General features: G+C 38.6%; 1 protein-coding gene across 8 annotated transcripts in view; it reads left to right on the top strand.

Moving 5' to 3' along the window:
- The first annotated feature begins 696 nt into the window (after positions 1-696).
- Scm (Polycomb protein Scm) overlaps positions 697-24,328 on the top strand; it is a 98,801-nt gene continuing 75,169 nt past the window's right edge. Inside the window, exons 1-4 of one of the 8 annotated variants that reach the window (XM_067103738.1) lie at positions 697-1,069; positions 15,352-15,411; positions 15,574-15,722; positions 19,805-20,066. In XM_067103738.1, the coding sequence (XP_066959839.1) occupies positions 15,393-15,411; positions 15,574-15,722; positions 19,805-20,066 (430 nt within the window). In that variant the 5' untranslated portion in view covers positions 697-1,069; positions 15,352-15,392. Of the gene's footprint in view, positions 1,070-1,182; positions 1,291-9,391; positions 9,494-15,351; positions 15,412-15,573; positions 15,723-19,804; positions 20,067-24,328 lie in introns of those variants that run through there. The other 7 variants (XM_067103740.1, XM_067103737.1, XM_067103733.1 and 4 more) reach the window with 7 other exon arrangements.

Raw genomic sequence — 24,328 nt, 5'->3', positions numbered from 1 at the left:
CTGGAATCTCCGCTCGCACGCTTACGCATATAAAACAAGATTTCTTGGTCATCTCTCATAAGTGTATATGCATAACACATGAGCACATGTGTGCGTGCCGCTCGCGCGCGCGTTCAGAAACACACGCACATTCAGGTAAAGGAAAAATTCATTTTCCTATTTCATTAATTATATGTAGTTCCCTTTTCCTCTGACAAGACCGAACGGACACCTGCAGATTTTATATCCAATTATCGATCTGGGTGCAGGGCTGCAACGTCACTTGAACTTTAAAAAATCTTTTGTTTGGTGTGAGTCATTGCATTAAAAGACTACGTTTACTCACACCATCGCATAGCATCTGAGTCACTTGGTTGCTTGTCCGTCAGACTCGGCGATACTGACCGCACGTGGTCTCAGGCATCGCTCCTCCGATATTCAATTTGAAATTGTGCAGTATTGTAATTGACGTAAACTGAAATTCTGCTGCTTTGGGCAGAATATTTGGATTTTTCTGCCACTGTGTATAAAAGGTTTGCATTCATTATTTTTCTTTAGTATTTTAATAGCAACTGACATATAATTTGATATGGCATTTTTAAAAATATCACTACGCGCTAAAACATCACAAATTCTTTTGTGCATCTCTTGCAAAGTTTCATAAGGACTAAATAATTTTAAGCTTTTATTAAGCGATTCATCATACATTTTTCCGACGACTGCCTTTGAGATGACACTTGAAGTGAATTTTTTTTCTTGAGCAGTAAATGCAACTACGTGAGTCATCCCTTCAAATGATGACTACGTTCTCGTTTTCTTCAATTGAGAGCATCATCATCATCACAGTCGGAAAAACAATATGGCGTCTAGTGTTTATTATTATCATTGAGGAAAAAAACTGTGCGTCTGTGTAGAAAAAACGCGTTGTCGAGAAATATATTAATTAAGGCACAGAAGAGGTGTACTTCGTTCTGTATATGGACGACTGCGGAAGATGTACAAGTGACATATTCCTATTCGTGCCTTTGGGGCGTTTGCGCTCCTTAGCGGGAAAAACTTAAAAGTTTTCAAATGTCAAAAGAAGAGAATCGTAAGTCGTGCAAATTAATCCCATTCATGCTTCTTGTGGTGTAGTTATGGTTTATGAGTGTTGATTTTTGTGTTAATATTGTTTGCTTGAGATATCGGGGAAAGTATCAATCTGTCGTTTGCTTGTGTGTGGCGTGGAGCCTTACCCCACGACGTTACCGACCATTACCTAACATTTGTAACATTTGCCATTGCTGGCCTTCAGTTGGATACTTGAGGAAGGTAGGAGGTTTTTACAACGGTTTTCAAGTGCAGGCGTCGCTTATCTGTCTGGTTGTCGGCAGATCTTGGTGTGTAGGCATTCCTATTAGGCCGACCGCAAGGAAACCAGATTCGCCGAACGATAGGCACAGCCTCATCGACCGTAACCACGAAAACCATAGCCATAAACACTAGGGATACCCTAGACAAACTTAAATTAAGTAGGCCCAATTTTGGTAAAATAAGACAATTACTCTACCCTTCTGGCTCGGTAACTAGGCCTAGGCTACCAGTTGACGTGCAAAATGGACGCATTGTTTACTACCAGCCCTTTGGGGATGAACGTGAAAACATAAGACAGTAAATGTCATAACACCATAAACGCAAATAAAAGGCGTAAACAAACACTAAACAAGCAAAATGAAATAGATATTTTACGATAGCCGACCGGCGGGAAACAGGCCACGGTAATAGTGTTCAGTCTTACCCCATTTGGTATTTCTCTTGGCCTCCCGTAGGGTACCGCTGACAGTTGGTCTTTTGGGGACGAGGGTGGAAAAGGAATTATTTTTCTTTGGCAATTCTGCTGTAGCCTAAGCTTGGTCTGTAACATAAAAAAATACAGTGAAAATATAAGAAAAACTCATGTTGCCCAAAACATGAAACCATGCCATTCCAGAGAATGTATTTTATGGCATTGATGATCAGCTGTTCACTGCAAATTTGTGTAAATGGCTCAGACTAAAGGAAACCGGAAAAAATGCCCAAACTCCCCTGCTGTATATAGGCCATACAAAATATCATTCTAAGGATGTTTTATGAATCAGTTTTTTTACTGAACGATATAGAAATGGGAGCACATAGGCCTAATGCAGTACAGGTGAGGTGATCTGAGGAATATATAGAGATAATCAGAAATTTAATACTGTTTTTTGTTTTATGTTCGTTCCTGAGGTGCTCTTAGTAAACATGGTGGAAGCTCAGTTGGACAGTTTAGTACAAGCCCCTTGTGTGTGAAAGTAAACATATGAAGAAAAGAGGGTAAATTTCTCAAATTATCTCATCTGTACTGCATTATATATATATACACCTTTTTCTATATTCTCAGTCAAAAAATTATTTAAAAAAAAGATACATTTGTGCGGCTGTCTCCTTTAGCCTATATTTACTAAGTGCCCAAATCTTACAAAATATTTAGTGAGTAACATTGGCAAGCTATTAGAGATCTAGACTGTCCTAGCCAGTTCATGTGAGAGATAATGTTAAATAAACAACTCATTTCATGCCTCAGTTTTGGCACTGTGAAGGAAATCATTAACCATAAAGTAGGGCAGATCCTATTTGTCATCACGTAATTTAATGTAAAGTTTTCTAAGAATTAATCACTCAAGTCAGTATTTTTACTTATAATAAATCAGTAAGTAATTAGAAAGAATTTAGTATAGGCTAGTATTTGAAGATAATAACTTGTAGTCTGTCAGGTGAACTTAATCAAAGGGGTTGTTCCTCATTATGCAAATAAGACAGTTAAAACTAATAATACAGGTTAGTATTATAATTAAAATATTGCTTGAAATAGCATGTGAAAATATTAAGACGGTGTGACAAGGCTTTTCTCACGTTACCAAATAGGCTGTGTGTTAACCCCAAAGGGGTGGTGATTTAAATAGAGAGAGAGGTAGAGAATGCAAGAGAACTAATTATTTAAACGAGACCAGCGACCTTTACAGTGAAAGAAAAAATAATGCAAATAGGCCTAATATGATAAAAGAAAGTCCAGTATTATGAATTTGCATGACATGACTTACAATTGTTATTCTTTAAAGGAAAGAAAGAGGTAAATGGAGATACAGTTAATATTTAAATTTTATTTAAGATTTGCTTACCTATCTTCATGCATGATAATAACTTATCCTATTTTTGATTGACTTTGGTAGTTTGACCATAGGGGTTGTTGGACTGCTTAATCAGTAGAACAACAATGAAGCCAACCTATTTTAATATTTAATTATTTATGCAGTGAAAAAGAACCTATTATGCCTATAATGTTATGATGCTTGGGGAAGCAGTTGGATGCCTAAAGGGTGGAAATCTTTATTTATATAGATATGATGATAGTATTTATACAGCCTAATGGTTAGACAACAAGTATCTCCATGGAGTATCCTTACACACTTCCCCCCAGAGATACTTTGTGCCCCAAGGCATAAACCAGAACAGCATGCTGAGTTAGGCCTTTCACATCGACACACCGAAGCTATTACTATATCGGCTGTCTTTCCGGACTGTTGGCATAACAGCCAGTGACCACACCACACCACATTGAAAGCACCGCTTCTTGTCCTATCAGGGAAGTTTAGCAACGTTGGGTCTTGTCAGTACTTGGACAGGTGACTGTCTGGGAACACCAGATGCTGTTGGTGTCTATGAGACGTTTTTCACACCCATGGTACAAGTCTTGAGGCTTACACTCTCTCGCCGTTCTGTCAGAATCGTCAAGTGATCAACAGTGTATGATCATTCCGAATCTAAAGACTGGTAGCTACCGAGTGACCGAAGACCTTTTGTGTTGCCACCTAAGGACTTGACCTTCAACACTAGGTGCCAACAACTTGTTTTAGTTCCGGCTTGGCCTTGAAGAGGTGTCCAAGGGCACCATTTCTTTTGACTTTGTGTAATGATCAAATGGGCATACTCCACAGCTGACGTGGTGGACAGCATATTCTGGGCAAGATTTTACAAGGTCTGCCCCTTGTATTCAGGAAGAACGTATCGGATAGGTACTAAGGACGAGAATGTGGTCACGACAGACCACATTCACCTCCTTTTTTACCTTCGGGATGCCCATAAATCCGTGCTTTTTTTTTTTTCCCCTTGGGTTCTGTGTGGCTGCTCGGTAGTCATATAGCTCACCCAGCTTCCCTTGAGGGACAGATGGCATCTCGCCTAAGTTGTACAGCTGCAAAGGTGAGGGTGTGTGTGGGACTGGTCTCCTACCTTTGTCTTTTATACCCTTCCTCTCCAAGTGGGCAGAGGGATGATTAGCAAGCCGTCAAGTGCTGGACGGGCGTGGATGCAGGTGTATCCTGTCTATACTCTAGCCTCAGTTTGAATTACCGTATTTGATGGCGTATAAGACGCACTTTTTTAAGAAAAAAAAATGGCCTAAAAAATCCCCCTGCGTCCTGTGTACATAATGTAGGCTTAAAATTTAAGAATTTTGGCCAAAATTATACATGAAACGTCACGTAGATGATGTAGCCTAGCCTAACATTCGGTGTTATCCTAATAACCTATTAAAAAACAAAGTTTATTATAATTATTTATCATTATCACACTTACCATCACCACAGTTACTACTGCTAATATTATAATCAATATCTACGGTGTTATTATCGATATTTTCATTAAAATGTGTTAATATCATTATCGTCGTCAAGAGCGGATCGCCGCATTCCACATTTACAGACTTACTGTACGTGTGCTGCCACCTATTGGTGATTATCTTGAGAGCTTTATGGATAACAAGGCTTCGTTCAGTTGGCAGTTGGCAATTCCTGCTAACATTCTCTTTACGCATAACAACATGGCTTCGATCAATTGGTGGTTGACAATTCCTGCTACCATTCTCTTTAGGCATAATAACAAGGCTTCGTTGAGTTGATACTTCGTAACTCGTGCTAGCATTATCTTTTAAGAATAATAACATGGCTTTGTTCAGTTGCTCACGAGACTCGAGCCGTTACATAGGAAACATTTTTATTTATTGGATTTTACCCCTTGATTGCATACTTTTATAATATATAATGGATATATATAACATATATTACCGTAGGTAACATCTTTATTAATGTTTTTGTTGATTCTGCCGGTAAGAAACAATGTTTACAAATGAATGTGTTGCAATCTATTGGTAAACCTATGAGGTAGCTTTCAGCAGCAGACTAAAACATTCGATCGTAGTAAATGGCTGATTGTATAATACATATTTTGATAAATATAAATATGGTAAATAACTTCTTTATTAATGTTTTGTTGATTCTGTTGGTAAGAAACAATATGCATATGATAACCTAATACTACAGTTTTTACTTACCAAAATCATATGAGCATAGGCCAGGAAACATTTTTTTTTCCCTCAATGTCCTGCTGAAATTGGGGTGCGTCCTATGCAGACATGCGTCTTATAAGCCATCAAATACGGTAATAGATGCAAGTCTTACCCTCTCTCTAGCAAGGGGAGAGAGACTGACCATCTGGTTATATGCTTTATTGACCCCAATAATATGGGTTCACCCAAGCCTTTCTACGAGTCTGTGATGCTACATCCCATTAATTCGAAAGGCCTAGAAGTCTAGGTCTCCTTCCAGTGAAGCCAGTCAGTTCAGAGAATTGCTCAGAATCATCCCACCAAGAAGTAAATCTTCCATATGTAAAGACTGAAGGTTCATGTACATGTAGGAATAAACGACAAATTTTTAAAGTAATTTCTATTTTTCCTAACCTACAAACCTGAGATCTTTACATAAATGGCCCACCTCCAGCCACCCCTCATTCTGCTACCTGGGCTAAAAGGTTAAGTGAATGCGTACCAAACTGGATGGCAGGGCTTCCTCCCCTACCATCAGTAGCCAACTACCAAGAACCACCTTGCTTTTTAGTTAAATGGCCAGCTCCAGCTTGCGCTGGAATTTAATCCTATATGTAAAGACCGAAAGTTTGAATGTTAGGAAAAATACAAATTACTTTGAAAGTTTGTCATTTTTTTTAGCCTAAGAGACTCCTTTGCTACTTTTTTTTGTTCCTTGCAATTTAAAAAAGACATTAAAATGCTTGAGCATCGTAGGCTGTACTAACTGGTCTCCATGAATGAAATTACAGTAGTATGGTCTGAACTCCTAAAGGGAAATGTTGATAAATATGTTTTGTACGGTGTACATTTTTCATTTTCATTTTTACCATTGCCAAAAGATGTTTTTTGTTAATTTTTAACCAATAATAAGATAATACAACAAAAATAGCCTGGCTGATATCCATTTTATCTAGTTTTAAAATTTTTTAAAGAAAATTGTTGCCAATGCCTTTGTTTTTTATTGTGGTTCATATAGTGTTTCTTACAGTGAAATGGCACTGTGCCTTGACTAGTGGAGGATACATTGCTAATGCTCTTGTAGAAATAATTTGCCAAACTGACAAATCAGTGGCAGACTTGGGTTTTCAGGTCACTCTAGATTTTGTCTATGCAGTGGAACACCACCTATTCGCAGATTTTCTGTAGAACATATATACTGTACACATTATTCTTGGAAAATTCGCCTTCTTGCGGTATATATTTTTCTATAGATATATTCACTAATTATTGTATTTTCATATTTTCGTGACTAAATGCACTGTTTGTGATAAAACTATTAAAATACTCTGGTAAAAGCATTTTTAGAGGGTTTTCTTTGGTGCTTGAGTTATCAAAATAGGCAGTACAAGTGTTTTTAGAGGGGTGTCAAGTAGGCTATTTGTGGATTTTAGCTATTCACGGGCGGTGTGGTACGCATCCCCCAGGAATACCAGGGGTCGACTGTAGTGCACATTGTATTTTGTTTGTTGAAACTTGACTTGAATAATTTGTTAATAAGCATTGCAATGTTATGTTATCATAACTGTGAAATGCTGTGATTATTGAAAATAGTGTAGTCAGGAAAAGAATGTACTGTTTAGTTGCGCGTAGCTTCTGTATTCCCCTGTAGGAGGTAGTGCTGACAGTGCACCTCATGTTGTGCACTGTATGCATTACTTAAGATTCTTTGCAGCATACCTTTGGCCCCTAGCAGCAACCAATTTTATTAATTTTACTGTACCTCTGTTCATAGTTTGTTTCTTCCAGCTTACTTTACAAAATCTCCAAACAATTATTTCTTAGTGCAACTGCGATGTTTTTCTCCTGTTACACCTTTAAAACATTTAGGCTATACTCTCAATTTCCCTTTCAGTGCAGAATGACCTCATAGGTCCCAGTGCTTGGCCTTTGGCCAACAGTTTTTGTTCCATTCCCAAGCTTCTGAAAACACTTAGCTAACTTAATAAGTAAGGTATGTTATTGTGAAATAGTCAAGAGGTTTTCAGGTTGTTTTGATTGTGATTTTTAGAAATTTTGACTAAGAAAGAATATCATGTTTGGATGTTTGTAGGTTTAGAAAATTTTTAATGCAAAATAAGGTTTTCTGGCAATATTTATGTCACTGACATTTAATATTGATTTTGGAAATGTTTGGTTAACCCATAAATGCACCCGTAATTCTGTAAACCAGGGTACATTGTACGGCAGGGGGAAAGCATAGTCTGAAATGTTAGGGTAGGCTGGGGAAGGGCACAAAAGAGGGCAGCAAATAGCAAATGTAGGTAAGCCAGCAAGATTTGGTTAGTTGGTTAGTTAATGACCGTCACTGCATTACTTTGTAATATGACCCTCTAAGTCTGGTTTGGTAGGTCCAGGGGGTCATGAATTCCTAGTTATGCAGGGTCCGATGCTCTGGGATAGGTTAGGATGCATTCCTGGATTTCACTATTTTTTTTTTTTTTTATTCCCCCACCCAAAGGTGCTGGTTTCCAACTGTAGTCCTTCAGTGTTGTTAGACTTTGGGAGGGGTGTATACATTAATGTGTTAACCACCCATCTCCATTGGAAGTGAATGTCATATTTGTAAAAAAATCACATCAAAGGCTCTGAAAAATAGTTTTACATTCATGATTGGTTACAGCTCTAAAAGTAACCGTACCAAACTGCTAACATTTGATCCTTTCAGATAAAAAAAAATGGGTAATGCATTAGCTTGACAGGTCTAGGTCTATTGTGTGAAATTTGAATGGAAGGTGAAAAATGATTAAGGAATAACACTCCAAAGTTATTTACCTGCATGTCTCAAGTTTTGAAATAAGGCCTTTTTGTGTTGGATCAAGCTGACATGGGTGTGTCGTGTCATAGTGTTAATCGGACCAATGTTTCAAGGCTGCTGAGTTCCTCTGTGGTGGAGTTGCCTAGTATTGGTGGGAAAAGTTTCTGTTTGTTAAAATTTATGGTACCCTTCATAAAAGGTATTGTAGCTTAATTGGAAAAAGCTATATATGACTAGGACCAGTTGCAAATTGTGCTCCCCATTTGGGGGAATGGTTTGGTGTAAGTCCCATGTAATGTTGAAACGTCAATACAGTACAGTATATACTCTGAATTTTAATGGAATACCTCATATTAAAATTTTCAAATAACATACCTAACTGTAGCACAAAAAATATGGTAATTGTCAGCTTGCTTCCAGTTTACAGTATATAGTTCATTTACTGATTACCACATTCTTAAGATTTTTTTTTTTTTATTTTACCTGGCCACCTTGTATCATACAGTAAATGCAGGGATATGTTAATACCTAACCTTACTGATGCAAAAAAATTCAATAAAACTAACATAGCCTCTGGGTCAGTGCAAAAGGAATTATATCATTAATTTAATCACGGAAATTTTAGTGAATATATCACAGAAATGTTTATGAATACCTTGACCATTGGATAGTAGTCAGTGTCTTAACACGAAAGATAGACAAAATGTACCACATTATTTGTAAATTTGAAGACTTCTTCATGTTGATATGGCAACATATTTAAAGAAAAGAAAGGGTTATAATACAGTATTGCAATACACTCCCTGAACACCTGAATTAGCCCTTAATCCCACTAGCCTGAACAACTCTCAATTACCAATCCCATAATTGGGAATTTTAACAGCCAGTATTACCCACGCTGCAGGTAAAATCTTGTCACTTGAGCTACCGTAACAAACGGTTGGCAACGCTGACACAGGTGTGCGCCAACACTCCCACTTTCGTCAATTGCTTTTTGTTCGCACTACTGGAAGGTTGTTTCCTTCTCCAGTGCAAGGTTTTAATCTTATTGCCCGACTTCTCTTTGTATTTTGGTCGTCTGGTGAAGACTTAGATTGTATTTACTGGTTTTTTCTCCTGGATTTTTCTGGATATCTTCGATGTGGAACGTCTTTTTGGAATTGGACTTGCTGGGTCCCGGTCTTGATTGGTCATCATGGACTCTTTCTCCTTCTACTACCGCGCCCTCAGCTTCGACGTCGACCTCGACTGCCCCTACGACTGTGGATGCTGGCGCTCATTGCTTCTTCCTGCCAAAGATGGATGAGTACCTTGAGACACAATAGACATTCTGTCAGGTATGTAGGAAGGTTAAGTGTGATGTGCAGATTCATTGCGATGAATGTTCGTATTGGAAGGCACAAGAGATGGAGGATTACATTCGTCATTGCAAGTCTTTGGCTAGTAAGGGCGGCAAACGTCGGTCAGATTCTCGTTGCCTCAAGTGTCCCAGGCTTCTGCTGCAGATCAGTTGATGGATTTAGCGAGTTCAGAAGTAGTCAAACAGATAGAGGATAGGATTGCAAGTAGTATGGAAAATTTAATAGCTAGTCTTCTTCAACATTTCTCAGATAGGGATAGTAGCAGTGTTAGGATGTCTAATCCTTCTTCCTTTTCAGCTCCCCTGCCTGTTCCAGAACCAGCCTGAACGGGTGCTGAGGGTAATGGCAGGACCGCAAAACTCCGAGTGGATAGGGTCTGCTGGCCCCCTTGGCACGGAGCAGGCAGTGAAGGATTCTCCCCCCCCCAACCCTCTTGTAGTATTAATAAATTTAAAGTTGATAATGTTAGTCGGGATCAAGATCTAGGTGTGATAAAGGAGGATAGGTTTGGGTTAGGTAGTGAGGAGAGGGTATTAAGGGTGCAGAGTCGTTCTCCTGGACGGGGTCTGATTTCGGGTTCGAGTGGTTTTTGTGCTTTGGCAAGAGTTTCACCTTCATCGCTTCTTTTTGGTCTTCTGCTTTTGCTCCTAACTCACCTCCAACTGTTTCTGAATCTCCTACTGTAGTTTCTCCCTTCTCTGTGTTTTCTACTCTTCCATCCAGTAAGGCGGATTCTGGTGTGTCCTTTTGGCTTCTAAAAGTAGTTTGCGGGACCTGCAACTGGATGTGGTGGATTTGCTGGGTCTTTCACCAGGTACAGACCTATGGCGAGAGGTTATTTTTCGAATGGTTTCTCTAACATTAGAGAGTATGTGACACAGTAGTGTCCAGAATTCATGTCGGATATGTTTCAGGATTATTGAGGGGGGGCGGATTCGGTGTACCTTCCAGTCTTTCCTGCGGATCCCGCATCGTCTGTTTTCCCTCCTTCTTCGACTCTTGGCTTTCCTCCTCTCAAGTAACTTTTTTTATGCGTCTGCTATTCCTCTGCCTCCCGCCTTTCCTTCCTCAGTACAGTCTTCTCCGGTAGGAGGAGCTTCCGGACAGGTGAAAATGCAGTTTTGGCAGAATTTAGCTGCAGGCGTCTCATGTTCCATCCCTTCGGGTATTCGCAACCCCTGGCTTCCACTTCAAGCAGCTGTTCCCATAGTATCAGGTATTTCACAGGGTTTCTCTGTCACTTCCAGTTCGGGTTTGCACTTCGCGGTTTTGGCAGGGTTTGCGTTACCTTCTTCGAGCTGTCCGCGGCTTTCATCGCCTGCATTTTCCGCGGCGGTAACTCCGAGGGTAGCTTCTACCTCTTTCATTCTCCCTCCTTCTTCTTCTTCTTCTTCCGTCCCTCCGCAAGTGGTTTCATTTGCCCATCCTCCCCCAGGGTTTAGCAGTGTGGGTTTGGTTACTCTCACTCGTCTTTCTCTTGGTAATAATGGGGAATCGGCTCCGGGTTTTTCTCGGTTCAGCCGTCTCTTCTTCCCAGCGGGTTCAACTATGCAGATTCAGCTCTGGGTACCCGATTAGGTGTGGGTGTGCAGCATTCTGGTTAGGGTGGTCCGCTTGTGGACTCTTCATTGTTGTCTGGGCTTCGTTCAGTGCCTCCTCCTTTGTCGGTCATAGACTGTTTGTACATTGCGGAACAAGATTCTTATCCGGAGGTGCAAGAGATACTGGCAAACTTAGAATGTCCTCTTGCCAGCAGTAACGATTACGGGCGCGTGCTTGAGTATGTTACTTCTTTGTACCCTCAAGCAAGAGCTCCGGACCTCGCGATTTAGTCAATTCAGTCTTTTTTTTTTTTTTTTAGACTTTTTATGACACTAAGCCAGCTCCTGCCTCTTTTTCGTGTTGGCTGGTTTGGTTTGATCGGTTTAGACAGGCTTTGGAGAAGGCGGACGGTCGTTTAGCATTGGTAGTGGTTTCTAATTGACAGGACTCTCCTCTTCTCTCTCCGCGTAAGAAGAACCACATGGGAGGTCGACGGACCGAGACAGTACAGACTTGACGGGCGATCAAAGTACTCTCAAGCATGTCTCATCACCAAAAGCATTGATTGATAAGGTGAGTGTATAACTAATTAGGTATACTATGCAGAGCAGATCAGTGAGCTGCCATCTCTGTGGTTGTAAAAGGGGTGTGCCGCAAAATTAGATGGTTCTCCCAGAGGGACAGCGGCTCTGCACTCTGCCTCATTCTCCTCCATACATGAGAGGTTCTGAAGAGCCACATGGGAGGTCGATGGACCAAGAGTACTGACCTGACTGTTGATCAAAGTACTCTCCAACATGTCTCTTCACTGAAAGTATTGATTAATATGGTGAGTGTATGACTAAACGGATATTTTATGCAGAGCAGATTGGTGAGCTACCATCTCTGCGGTTGTCAAAAGGCGTGCAATAGAACTGGTCCCTCCTCCTCTAAATGTTGTTAATCGGGCGAATTCAGGTGTTCAGGGAGTGTATTGCAATATGAAGTTTTCATAATAAAACTAATATAGTAGTACCTGAACACCTGAATGATTCCAACCCTCCTTTCCCAACATCAATTTTGACCTTGAATAAAGCAATTGATGAAAGTAGGAGTGTCAGCGACACCTGGTAGCTCAAGTGACAAGATTTTACCTGCAGCGTTGGTAATGCTGGCTGTTAAAATTCCTAATTGTGGGATTGGTAATTGAGAGTTGTTCGGGCTAGTGGGATTAAGGGCTAATTCAGGTGTTCAGGTAAGTATTACAATATTAGTTTTAATATGAAAACTTAATTTTTGTACCCTACCAGCATCTCAAAAAGCACATTTGCGACACTTTGGGAATAGAAGTCTGTAGAACTAATGTGAAGTGACTGAAACACTGAGCAGACATTTACAGTGTATTTGATTATAGGTTAAAAGTAACACAAAGGATATTTAAACAATATCGTGATTGATTATTTAGTTATCACACAAACATGTAGTATTACTGTACCTGCATAATTTTTTTAAGGCAAAATATGAGGATAACATAACATCAGTATAACAGTACAGAAATGGTCTGATAAGTGGAAAGGGTTGTTTCTTTAAATGCCTCCACCCCCGCAAAAAAGTTGAGTACTGTATTTTGTAATCCTTTTGTGCAAGTGAAGAGCAGGATATTTGTTATTCCTTTCTCACCATGTAATATATACTGATGTTATAATCCCAAGAAAAATAGATAAGAAATTATATTTGAATTGGATAGATAAATGGATCCTTATTATTTTTTATGTTAAATTTTGTTCTGAAGTGAATGTAAACCATTGCTTTTTGCATGGAAGTATAACCGACGCAAGCTGGAAATGGTCTTTGAAGCTTGAAGACAAGGTGGTTAATTGGAAGCGGACATGTAAGTGGCAAGTTACAGCCCACTCACTTATTAACCTGTCTCCTGTTGGGGGGGGGGTTGGTATTGTTGAGTTAGGACATCATTCTTGAGTGCTGTTACCATTGTAGACTGGATTGGACATGATAGTTTTAGGTTTTTTGTTATATGAACTTAAGGTTCACTGTGTTATGAAATGTTTTTTCAGGGCATTAGCCTTTGTTTTTCCTGTTAGACTTTTGGTTTGAATTCTAGGTAAATGGGTTTTGTTCCTGTAGTCATTAGTTAAGGTTCTTTGCAGCATCCCTACGGCCCCTAGCTGCAATCTTTTATTCCTTTTACTCTACCTCTGTTCATGTTCTCCTTCTTCCATCTTACTTTCCATGCTCTCCTAACAATTGTATCATAGTGCAACGGCGAGGACTTCCTCCTGTTACACCTTTAAAACCTTTTTACTCTAAATTTCCCTTACAGTGCAGAATGACCTCATAGGTTTCAGTGCTTGGCCTTTGGCCCAAATTTTAGATTCCATAGGGGTTTTTGTGAACGTACGTAGAGGTGTGGGTGGGTTGCATGTAAAAGTGGTTTGCAATACATCCCAAACTTACAGAAATTCAACTTACATCCATTTGTGATCTTGGGGTTATCCTTCATGATTCATGTGAGCACTCCCTTTTCATGTAAAAGAGATGCTCTTCTTTGTTTCCTTCACTGGTACCAATTACCAGGAGCTGTTGGTTAGTCATGAAGTTTATGACTGACCTTCAGTAAGACTTTCCAGGAGAGAGGTAAATTGGTTCCTCCTTGTAGGCCATTTGGTAAGGAGGCTGCCCCTTTGCTTATTACATGTATTTGTGCAGCCAGCTTTTCATAGCACCTTCTGAGATGTTAGGAGAGGATCTAGTTGAAAGGGTGGAGGATGTGTTTCCAGTGCCTGTCATAAATCATATTATTTACTCTTCTAATCATTCCATTTCATTCTCTTGTGTAGGTTGTGTTTTTCCTCATACCTGTCTTCTCGCTTCCTCATACAGGGGAGATGTTTGGGGTTCATGAGTGTCGGTACTTTTTTGTTATCCGATCATTTTTCTTGGTTTGTTTTGCAACAACCATTGATTTTGGTATAATGGGGTATGGTGGTTGCACTAAAGCCCCTGTTTTGTCAAGGGGCCTTGAGCTGTTATGTTCCGGATTTACAGCAAGGGTTTGAACAAGAGATAGTAAAGTTGGTGTAGGAAACATGGTTTCTGCTGTCTCCCTTTGTCATGTCTTTATGTTTTTCCTGTTACTCCTTTCCATCATCTCTTGTGTCAGTCTAATGATGAGTCTCTTTCCTGCGTGATCCTCCTTGATCCCTGTATAAGGAGCATAGTCCTGGTTCCCTTGGGGTTTGTGTTCCAAGAATAGTGCATCTATTCAGTGTAATTGGTGGTCATCAAGACTTTTTTTTTGGGAAGTGTAACAGCAGTGAGGTGGGAGCAGGAAATTTGGTTTCTGTCTTAACCCTTCCTTGTATCTTTTAGTTCTTTCCCTTTGTCTTTTCTACTTTTCTTTTGTTTCAGTCTGTGGACAGCTGCAGGGGAGATGGTTAGGAGTCTTTCCTCTGGATGATCTCACCAGTCTTGCATCCCTTTTTGACTGAGCTCTGGAGAAATGACAGGTCTTTGTGACCACATGCCTGGATCCCTTTCGTAACACTTTTTGGTGCACTAATCAGTTTTTACTCTTCCTTTGCATACCCTGGGTATCGCAGGAATGAGTGGGTCCTCCCTTAAGACTGTTTCTTTGGATTCTTTAGAATCTTTTGGTTACGTTTTTGGATATTTATAGATTGGTTACCATTTTTGTGATAACCTCAGTTGTTTGCCAGTGCTCGTGCCATGTATGCCCGTGTGGTCTACTTGTGCCTATATGCTGCTTGTGTGTGTACTACATGTGCTCATACATTACATGTACTTGTGCAGTATCTATGCTTGTGCCTTCATACAAACCCCCATGTTTGATATATCTCTGGTCTGCTGCATCTGTAATTTTATGTTTATTTTTGAGTATAAATGAGAGAGATATTTTAGAGTATAGAGATTATTTGATATTGCATATATCTTGGAGTGAGCCAGTGAAATCTTTTGCTTTAATTTTTTTGCATTGCTTATCATTGTTTACCATTGCTGGTACCCTACTGATAGTATTGCAGTTTGTCTGTTTTCTGAATTACCATCAGATGAACCAAGTTACATGTGCATTTTTCTGAAGAACTTAAAAAATGTAAAACCATTGAATTTTTAGGCGTGATATATTTGTATAATAAAAATGTAAAGTCTGAATTTTTTGCTAGGTCTGTCAATTGATATGGGATGATTTTATTATGTGTACTATGTTAACATATTTTTTTATTCTTGCTGTTGTAATCTGTGTAAGTTTATATAATTTATTTTTTTAAATGCAGATGGAGTGATGCAGAATCTTTAAGAAGGAACGAAGAGCAAGATGCCAACTCCTGGAAGAGGTAAGTCAGAAACGTACCCCAAAATAGAAAGTACCAATAGGTCGATTTAAGAAGTATCTGCTACTAAGAAATATTTTAGTAATATCATCCCAATTTTTTCTCTAGGTGAATGCTTCATGTTCATTAGTGGATTGATTTTCTTGTTACTCTCTTTCTAAATAGGGCCAGGTCGACCTCCTAAGAATCCACGTACTTGTACCTGGTGTTCAGAAGTCAAGTCCCAGCTGAAGTACGTCTTTCCCACAAGTTCAGGAAAAAGGGAATTCTGTTCAGAGATGTGTCTTTCTGAATATAGGAAAGCCCTAATGAAGGTTAGGAATTTTTCATTATTATAATTGTACAGTACATTAATTGTGCTGTGTTATGTATGGCTATTTTTATATACTAATGAAGTTTTTATAAAGCATCAAATAATAGCAGTTTTTGAATGCCTGGCTTAGTTACCATAACTATCAGAGGTTAAGTTGTAAGTGAATTCCATACTCTCACAGTTACTAATATTATTCATGGTTACTCATTAACTTTAAGATATGAAAACATCTTCTGAAGAAACAACAAATGCTTTTGAAAAATAAATCTTGTTCCCCAAAAGTAGTGGCCAGAATCAATTTTTGCAATAATTAATCTTTGTTCACAAATGCATTTATCAAAAAGTAGTCATATGCTGAATAAATTCAGGCATTTAGCATGCTCAGTTGGCTGCCCCAACTCTGCAGTAAACAATGCTTCTCATTCAATTGTACCAGAGTATATGAGTGAAAGGACACTTAAGAGTTTATGATGATTTGGTTTGTATGGATGTTCCCATCAGAATACAAACCATTGTATTCGATATAGAAGTACTGTATTCCTGGTACGAGGTGGAAACCTTCATTAAAGCTTGGTAACAAGATGGTTAATATGCAGCCAGCAGGTGAGTGGCTGGGCACTGCATACTCGCCTGTTGGTAATCCATCACATCTTTTGGGTGTAGCTAAGATGTGCTTGTTTCCATGTGGTCACTTCATAACTAGATTGTGAAGCTTGACAACATAATATCTTGAATTTTTTTGTGCATTTTGGTTTTGCAGTTTCAGGGATGCGAGAACTAATTTTTATTTCTCTAACAACAATCAGCATTATGAAGATGAGGGTCGCCGTTAGGAAATGTTCGTACACTTTGTTAACCTTGTCTGTGCAAGAAGACTTTTTGTTTAATATAGAGAACTAAGTGTGCTTTCTACCAGCCCTATATAATCCTGGTTGCTGGAGAAAAATGTGACTAGTTGTTGACAGATGAATGGCTGGTTCTGCAGTTCACATCTACATTCCACCGATTGTCTACCATGTTTAAAATTTGTTTATATAGTACATTCATCATAAAGTAGCATGAATGGCTATGTAGGAGGGTTCCATTTCCAAACTCAGAACAGGAAATTGGCATTGTTAAGTCCAGAGATCTTCCGTAAAAAAAAGTTGTAATGCAAGAGCCTCCATGCATTGGATCTGTAATGGAGGGGGAAACTCAATGACAAACACTAGCCAAGCACCACAATTGAAGATAATTACTTCAGGTAACACACCACTGTATACCAGAGGAGGATGATGATTGATCCAACCCTTAACCCTCTCTGGTCCAGACGGGCTGACTCAGTTGTTTACGCTCAGGCCTTGGTCATTTACTCCTCGGTGAACAGTTGAAGAGTTAGACGCATTGGAAGTTTCCACAAAATGCTCTCTAATTTTACCCGTGTAATTTTTATCATCATTAAATTGTACCATTGGAAAGCTGAAAGGTTATTCTAGTGTATATTAAAATTTCTTAGCAATAAAATAACTACCACCATCTTAGATGTGATGAAATAGGACCAGAAATAATTTTTAGCACTTCTTATTCTTTTTCTCTATCTTCAAAGGTCAAAAAATGTTTTCTGTTTAATCAAATGTAATAAATTTTAGGTAAGTAGATAGAACATTCCTTACTTATAGCGATGGTAAATATTTCAGTCGACATAATTAATATTTTGTGATTGACAATGGTTATATATTATAATATCATATTATAATGTAATATATATATATGTATATATTTTTACGAATTTCCCTGGTGTTATGTGATTTCTAGTGATTTTTACAGGCCAGCAACTGAAACTTTATTTCATTGGCCTTGGAGTTCTGACTTATGTAAAGGGAAATCCTAAAAATAAAGAACAAAGGATGATTTTAGGAGCTGAAGGCTCTACTTCATAAGGAAATGTTACGTAAACACTTGGGATAAATTAAGGAATTATATTTACAAAAGAAAAGCATTAGAAGGGAAAATGGGTAATTGAATTGTTAAAAGGGCTTGCTTGCAACGCCTGAAGATCCTCCTACTGGAGTCTTGACTTGAGGGCAAGGCACAGTCCAAGATGAGTCCACTGTGAATAGGTCCCTAGGCAAAACGGGAGATTTTTATGCTGGTGAAATAAGAGGGGTATCTGTGCCTCTAACCCTCTTTAGTTCTCATGAAAAGCAGACTTATTTATTCATTTGCATCTCCAGAGGAGTTGTCTGCATCTGCAGTCAAGGGTTACAGGGTGGTCCTTTCAGTTCCACAGCCTCAGGGACCATAGAAAGCAAACATATTGAGAAAAGTTCCCCTCATGGGAGGCTTCAGCCACAGAAATGAGCTCCTTACAAGTGGCTTTTGCATTCCTGAGGCATGTAAGTGAATCACATTCCCTGCCTGGCAACACAAACCATTACTATACTCGGTTTTTTTCCATCTGTCCACCCGCCTGGGGTGGTTGTGCATGGTAACACTGCGTCCCGGGCTTTAAATAGTTACGCTATGCTATGTGTAAGTTTTAGGTAAATAAAAGGATATCAGGGTGTACATTTTGCAGCTGAAAAGTGTTTTAATAATTTACTGTATGCGAATTACACCGTTAATATGCGAAATAGGATATTGTTGTTATTGTTGAATGTAATAATAATAATAATAATTTTGCTACATAAAATCAGTACATTATTGTTGCTGTAGTGAACGGCGAGAGAAGCAGTTTTTGCCACTGTGTCTGGCTGTTCCATTTGCCACCCCGGAAAGGCAGCTTACATTCAACAATAATAACAATATCCTATTTCAAATATTAATGGTGTAATTCGCACACAGTAAATTATTAAAACACTTTTCAGTTGCCAAATGTACACCCAGATATCCTTTTATTTACCTAAACTTACACATAGCGTAACTATTTAAAGCCTCGGACGCAGTATTACCATGCGCGAGCACCACAGGCAGGTGGACAGATGGAAAACACCGAGTATAGAGGTTGGTGTCCCAGAGTCCTGTTGTTGCCAGGACCCTGAAGGTTGTTACTCAGAAGTATACCACTGCATGTTTGCCATTCTAGCCTTGGGATCTGACAGTGAAGATAACTTTGTTGTCTAGTGAGTGCCATGTGTCAATATAAGAGAACCAGGCACTTAAGGTACTATAATTCCAGTTATATTTTTGTTTTTGACTAGGCTTATTTATAGAAAACTTTTCAAAGAATCTTGTATTAACTGAGAGAGGTCATTCTGCAAGTATATTTGGACATCTCCATGGGAGGCTTGTTTATGTGAGAGTAGCTGTGCATGAGATCAGGGCCCTCTCTATATCCTTGGTATTCAAGAGGAGTATTAAAATTCATCCATCATGAATACAGGTATGTGAAGATGTAGGTGAACTTCTGCTACTGCTGACCTTCGAGAATTTTTTATTTACAAGGGGATAGAGTTGTTCTTGTTGGGACCATTAAGTACAATAAGTCAAGTCTTACTGATGTAACGAGATGTGTATTCCTCCTCCTCTTCCTCCATCAAATTATCTCTTTTTGTTCATTCCAGGTTTTCAAGTATCTATGTCTCAACCAAATGGTTAATTGAATTATACATCCATCTGTCTCCAAGTGATCCACTGGATCCACCAGTTCTTTTAAAGGCTGAGAACTTCCAGTGCTTGACTTAATACTTTAAATGCAATACAGTCTCAGTATGATTGATGGGTATGATATGAATAAAGTAAGATTTATAATCTATATCTTTCATACAAACTCATCAATCATAAGATGAAGTGCCCACTATCTTTCTCCTTTCTTGCTGTCAGATCTCATATATGAATAGAATGAGTTGTGTGTATTTATTACTAGCCAGTGGCACACAGGTGTGCATGCACATACAATCATTTGCAGCTTTTCCAATGGCTTTTGTTTTTTGTACTTTGGAATTGGCATGTTTAGTGATATCATGAAGACAGTTTAGGTTGTATATATGATAGAGGGGTTGGTTTGATAAATGTGTTATAAGCCATTGGTATTACTATAATTGCTAATAAATAGATAACTTTTATGCCAGTGGAGAAATGTCTATAATACTGATTAAATTTCAGGGTACCTGTGCAAATTGTTCGAGTGTAATAAGATCGACACCTGTTAAGTGCAATTCTTCATCTGGGCGTCGACGAGAACTCTGTAGTAATGAGTGCCTTAAGGCCTGGGCAAGAAGAGAGAAGGAGGAAGATACTGAAGAAGAGGCTGGAGTTGCTTCTTCTGTATCAACAACTGCAAGCTTGTCACCTTCATCTGGAAACGGAGTTTCTCCATCAGACAAAGCTGTCCTTGGCGGCATGGAGGCAGCATCGGGTAGGAAAGGTAGATTGGAGGCTGTTTGCTTGTGTGAAAGAGTTTTGATTTAAAATTTCATCTGAAGGCAAGTAATAGCCTGATAATTTTACTTCAGTTGTCTTAAAGGATATGTATGTAGGTTATTTGATGAGAATGTTGTAAAGACTCATTGTAGATCATTTCATTAGAATGCTTTTATTTGATTCTTTGCATTTATTTATTAGGTTTGAAAAGACTTCATAAACAAATGCATGTGCCTGATGACATTTTATGACTCTCTTCTTTCTATATTTTTACATTGGATTTTTATACTACAAAATATATGTAATGTTATGGGAAATCTCAAAATCATGTTACCTGATGTTTGGTATCAGAATGGTAATATTTCAACTTGAACAGATATGCCGTAATTAGTGTGAGACATTTATAATGGAACTTTTGTTTTGAATTTTTATGGGTATGTAGAATAGGATGTGGGAGGTTGTTTTTACTTGGGGAAGAAGTAAAGTAGAAATGTTGGATTTTTGGTTTGTTAAAAATTTATGCGGGTTTAGTGCTGGGAACTGATTTGGATTCATGAATGGTAGAGGACAGTCCATATGGGAATTCAGACAGAAAGTGTGCTAGACAGAAGACAATGGAGAGAGCTCATTTCACGTCTAGCCCCATAAAGAGAATATCTGACTTGAAAACATTGTTGGTGATTCCATAATGTTCAACTTGCTCTCATATTTGAAATTCACAGTTTGATTTTTTTTTATAAATGTCATGTAGGCATTTTTATTCAATTACATGCCCTCGTATTTTACAAATCAGATAAAGCAAAATACAGTTAGTTTTAATTGTCATAGTTTTGCTAAGCACTGATTGTTGGAATGTGGGAAGGTATGTATCAAGAAAAATGGGACATCTGTGATTGGTTTCAGCAGTCATAACTGGATGGAACTACCGTTCAGCAGATTGTGAGTTTCCTTGTCTACCTTTGTTGAGACAGTCTCCTCTCAGTCCCCAGTGAAAGGCTGTCAATCTGCCTAGAGCCAGGTCTCTTGACATAAGGGCATGGTCCTCTAAATATCCACCTTAACAAGTTTCAGTGATTGTGTCTAGCTTTTGCTAAGGAATATTCTTGCATGAAAAGCATTGGTGTATACTTAGAAAAAATATAAATTACTTTTAAAATATGATACAGTTCTCCCTGGGTTATGATGGTCTATTTTATGTTATTTCAAATTCACAATGGTAATTGTGATAATAAACATTCAGAAACTGTATTCCAAGTTTTGAATTTCAACTTTTTCGAGGGCAGGCAACATGTGTTATGATAATCTTTCATGCATGATGTGCATTCAGGCATCAGCAGCACTCCTCATCTCCCAGTCTACCACACAGTCTCTGGTGTTTACAGCCGATACTCTTTAGTGTTTTCTGTTGCTACTAGATCTCTTTTGGGTACCATCCTGTATTTATGTTGTGTTTTTAAGCATGTTTTGTGCTACTGGTGAGAAGGAGGCAATTACTCTTAAGGAGAAACTTAGGATTATTGGTAAGATAGAAGGCAACATTTTAATAGCCACCACATGGTAACTTAGACATTTAGAGTCAATGATCTCTACTATCTTGAAGGGTTAGAAGTGAATTTTTGATGCTATGAAATCTTAGGCAGTGGTGGTAAAATCCATTGTCTTCAAGAAGAAAAGAATAGGGCTGATGAGTGGGATGGAGAAAGCACTTGTTTCATGGATGGAAGACAAGATACAGTAGAGTATGCTGCTAAGTCATTTGATGATCCCGGCTAAGGCAAGAAGTCTTTGTGAGTCCTTTAAAGAGCTTGTCAGTGATCCTCCATATATGCAGCAATTTAGAGTCTTGGGGGGGTTAAGTGCCCATGGCCAGTGCCTTCTAGTAACTACTCTAGATAGAGCCTTTTCAGGAGAGAGAGCAACTGATAACTGTGTTACTGCAGCTTCTCCATCATCCTCTTCACCCAGCAATTAATTTAAGCATTTAATTCTTCAAACATTCTTTAGGCCTACTATAATTAAATGTGTGCATTAATGGTGGATACTCTACAGACATTCTGCTTTTCACTTTTAGCACATTATTCACTTATATATCTGATATATTCTGCATTGTACTATAAATTAGGCTGTGTTAATGATTTTGGATGCATGCTGATGCCAGAGATTTATCTCTTTTAGATAAAGCAGTTCGTGGTGGTAGGTTTCTGTTTCCTAATAGCAGCAGTTATGACTTGGACCATGGACAGATGGTTTCTTGTGTGTCACTTTTTCATGAGTTGGATTTTAACAGAGATCTTTCACATTCACAATTGATCCTGATCCCCTTTACCTGCTGAGAGCAATCAGATTTGCTGAATGGCAATGCCAATGTGCAGTCAATGTGCCTCGCTGTCGAACCTCTCAGTTCCAGAGGTCCTTTATTCCTCACATGGACTGTGGAACAGCCTCCCAGGGGATGTCATGCAATTGGAACTTCAGAAGTTCAAGCGGAGGTGCAATGCATTACTACTCTAATACTATTCTCCTTGCATTTTAATACATTTTTGTCTATTTGTTAATTTATTTTTTGTTGTCTAATAAATGGGATCTAATCTTTATGTACTGTATTTCCCTTTACCTTCTCTTACTTCTTCCTAATGAACACCATATTCTTTGGAAGCTTGAATTTCAAGTCAGTTGCCCCTGTGGGCTTGTTCCATATGAGTAGGTTTCATCAACTGAATAATAATAATAATAATAATAATAATAATAATAGATTTACTATAAGCACGTTTAAGTTAGGCTAGGGTATAATGTTTGTTAGGATGAGTGTATTAAAGTACATTTTTGAATCTTGTTTTTGCTCTACAGTGGAGATATGGGAATGAACCCCATCATAACTTGGTGAGCATCCAGTACAGGTAGTCTCCGGTTAATGGCAGGCTGGGTTAACAGCGATCCGGTTTTACAGCTTTTGTCTAGCAACGAAAATCGGCACTTTTTGGTGTCGAAAATCGCAGATTTCCGCTTATTGGCACTGCTAATTGGGTATTGGCACTGATACATACCTAACAGAGGCACCGATAACCGAAAATTGGTGCTTTTCAGTGCCGATAAGCCACGAAAATAGCTGAAAAAGTGCCGAAAATCGCCAGTTTTCAGTTAGCGATTTTCGGTTATCATCAGACCCTCAGAAACGGAACCTCTGCCAGGGGCTATCTGTATTTGGGTTCTCTGTCCCAGTTATGGATTCCAAAACCAACTGATAAGGTCACAACCATGTGCTCACTTTTGATGTTATGCCAGAAGTTACTACATGCTTCAATATCTGTCAAACACTGAAATAATAACCGTGTGAAAAAAGTAAGCAATTTTTGTTTCACACACACACACGCACACAGACACCTCTCTCTCTCTCTCTCTCTCTCTCTCTCTCTCTCTCTCTCTCTCTCTCTCTCTCTCTCTCTCTCTCTCTCTCTGCTGATACAAAGTGATTGAGCCAGGAGTTGGATGAGGGGTTCCCTTCTGGATTCTGTAACAGGTAGTTATTTATGGGAATAAGGAACTCTAATTTGGGTAAGAAGCAGAGAAGGGCAAAATCAAGGCTTATTGTGAATTATTGGTTTGTATATGTGGAAACTCAAAATATGATTGAACACTTCCAATTTTTTGATGTTGGATACTCTTCATGTTTTCCCTTTTCTGGTATTTACTCCTTTTATACTGGTCTAGACTACAGTATATTTTAGCATGTATTTAATTGTAGATCTAGTGCTTCTGTCCTTGTAGATTGTATATTAGTGCTTAGATAATTTTGCCTTTGATCAGTATTATAAAGTGTGAAAGTTTATGCAAACCTGCTTCTCCATGTAGTAGCTGTTGAACCAATGTATTGATGTGGTCTTGTTTTACTTGTACAATATTATAAGAGCCTATGTTAAGTTATATTAATATTGAGGAGTACAATTTGGAATGTGTTTTTTGAGTAGAGGTTTAAGTATGTTACATGGGTGATATATGAAATTCATGTTTTTTATGAGTAGATAGATAATGTTATACCATTGCTTGGAAAGGTCAATATGAGGAAGCTGTTGAATACTTATTAATAACCAAGTTCTGTCTGGTCGATTCATCTTAGCATTCAGGTTAGCTTCATCCTTAATTGTTTATCTTCTGTAGGAAGCTAATATTTAGTACATAATATATTTACACATTCTTTAGAAGAGAGAGAAGAGAGAGAGAGAGATAAATTCCAAGGAAGAGAGAGAGAGAGAGAGAGAGCATTGTGGT

Source organism: Macrobrachium rosenbergii, chromosome 5 (genome assembly GCF_040412425.1).
Source record: "Macrobrachium rosenbergii isolate ZJJX-2024 chromosome 5, ASM4041242v1, whole genome shotgun sequence".
Classification (NCBI taxonomy): domain Eukaryota; kingdom Metazoa; phylum Arthropoda; class Malacostraca; order Decapoda; family Palaemonidae; genus Macrobrachium; species Macrobrachium rosenbergii.
This window is presented reverse-complemented; position numbering and strand designations above follow the sequence as displayed.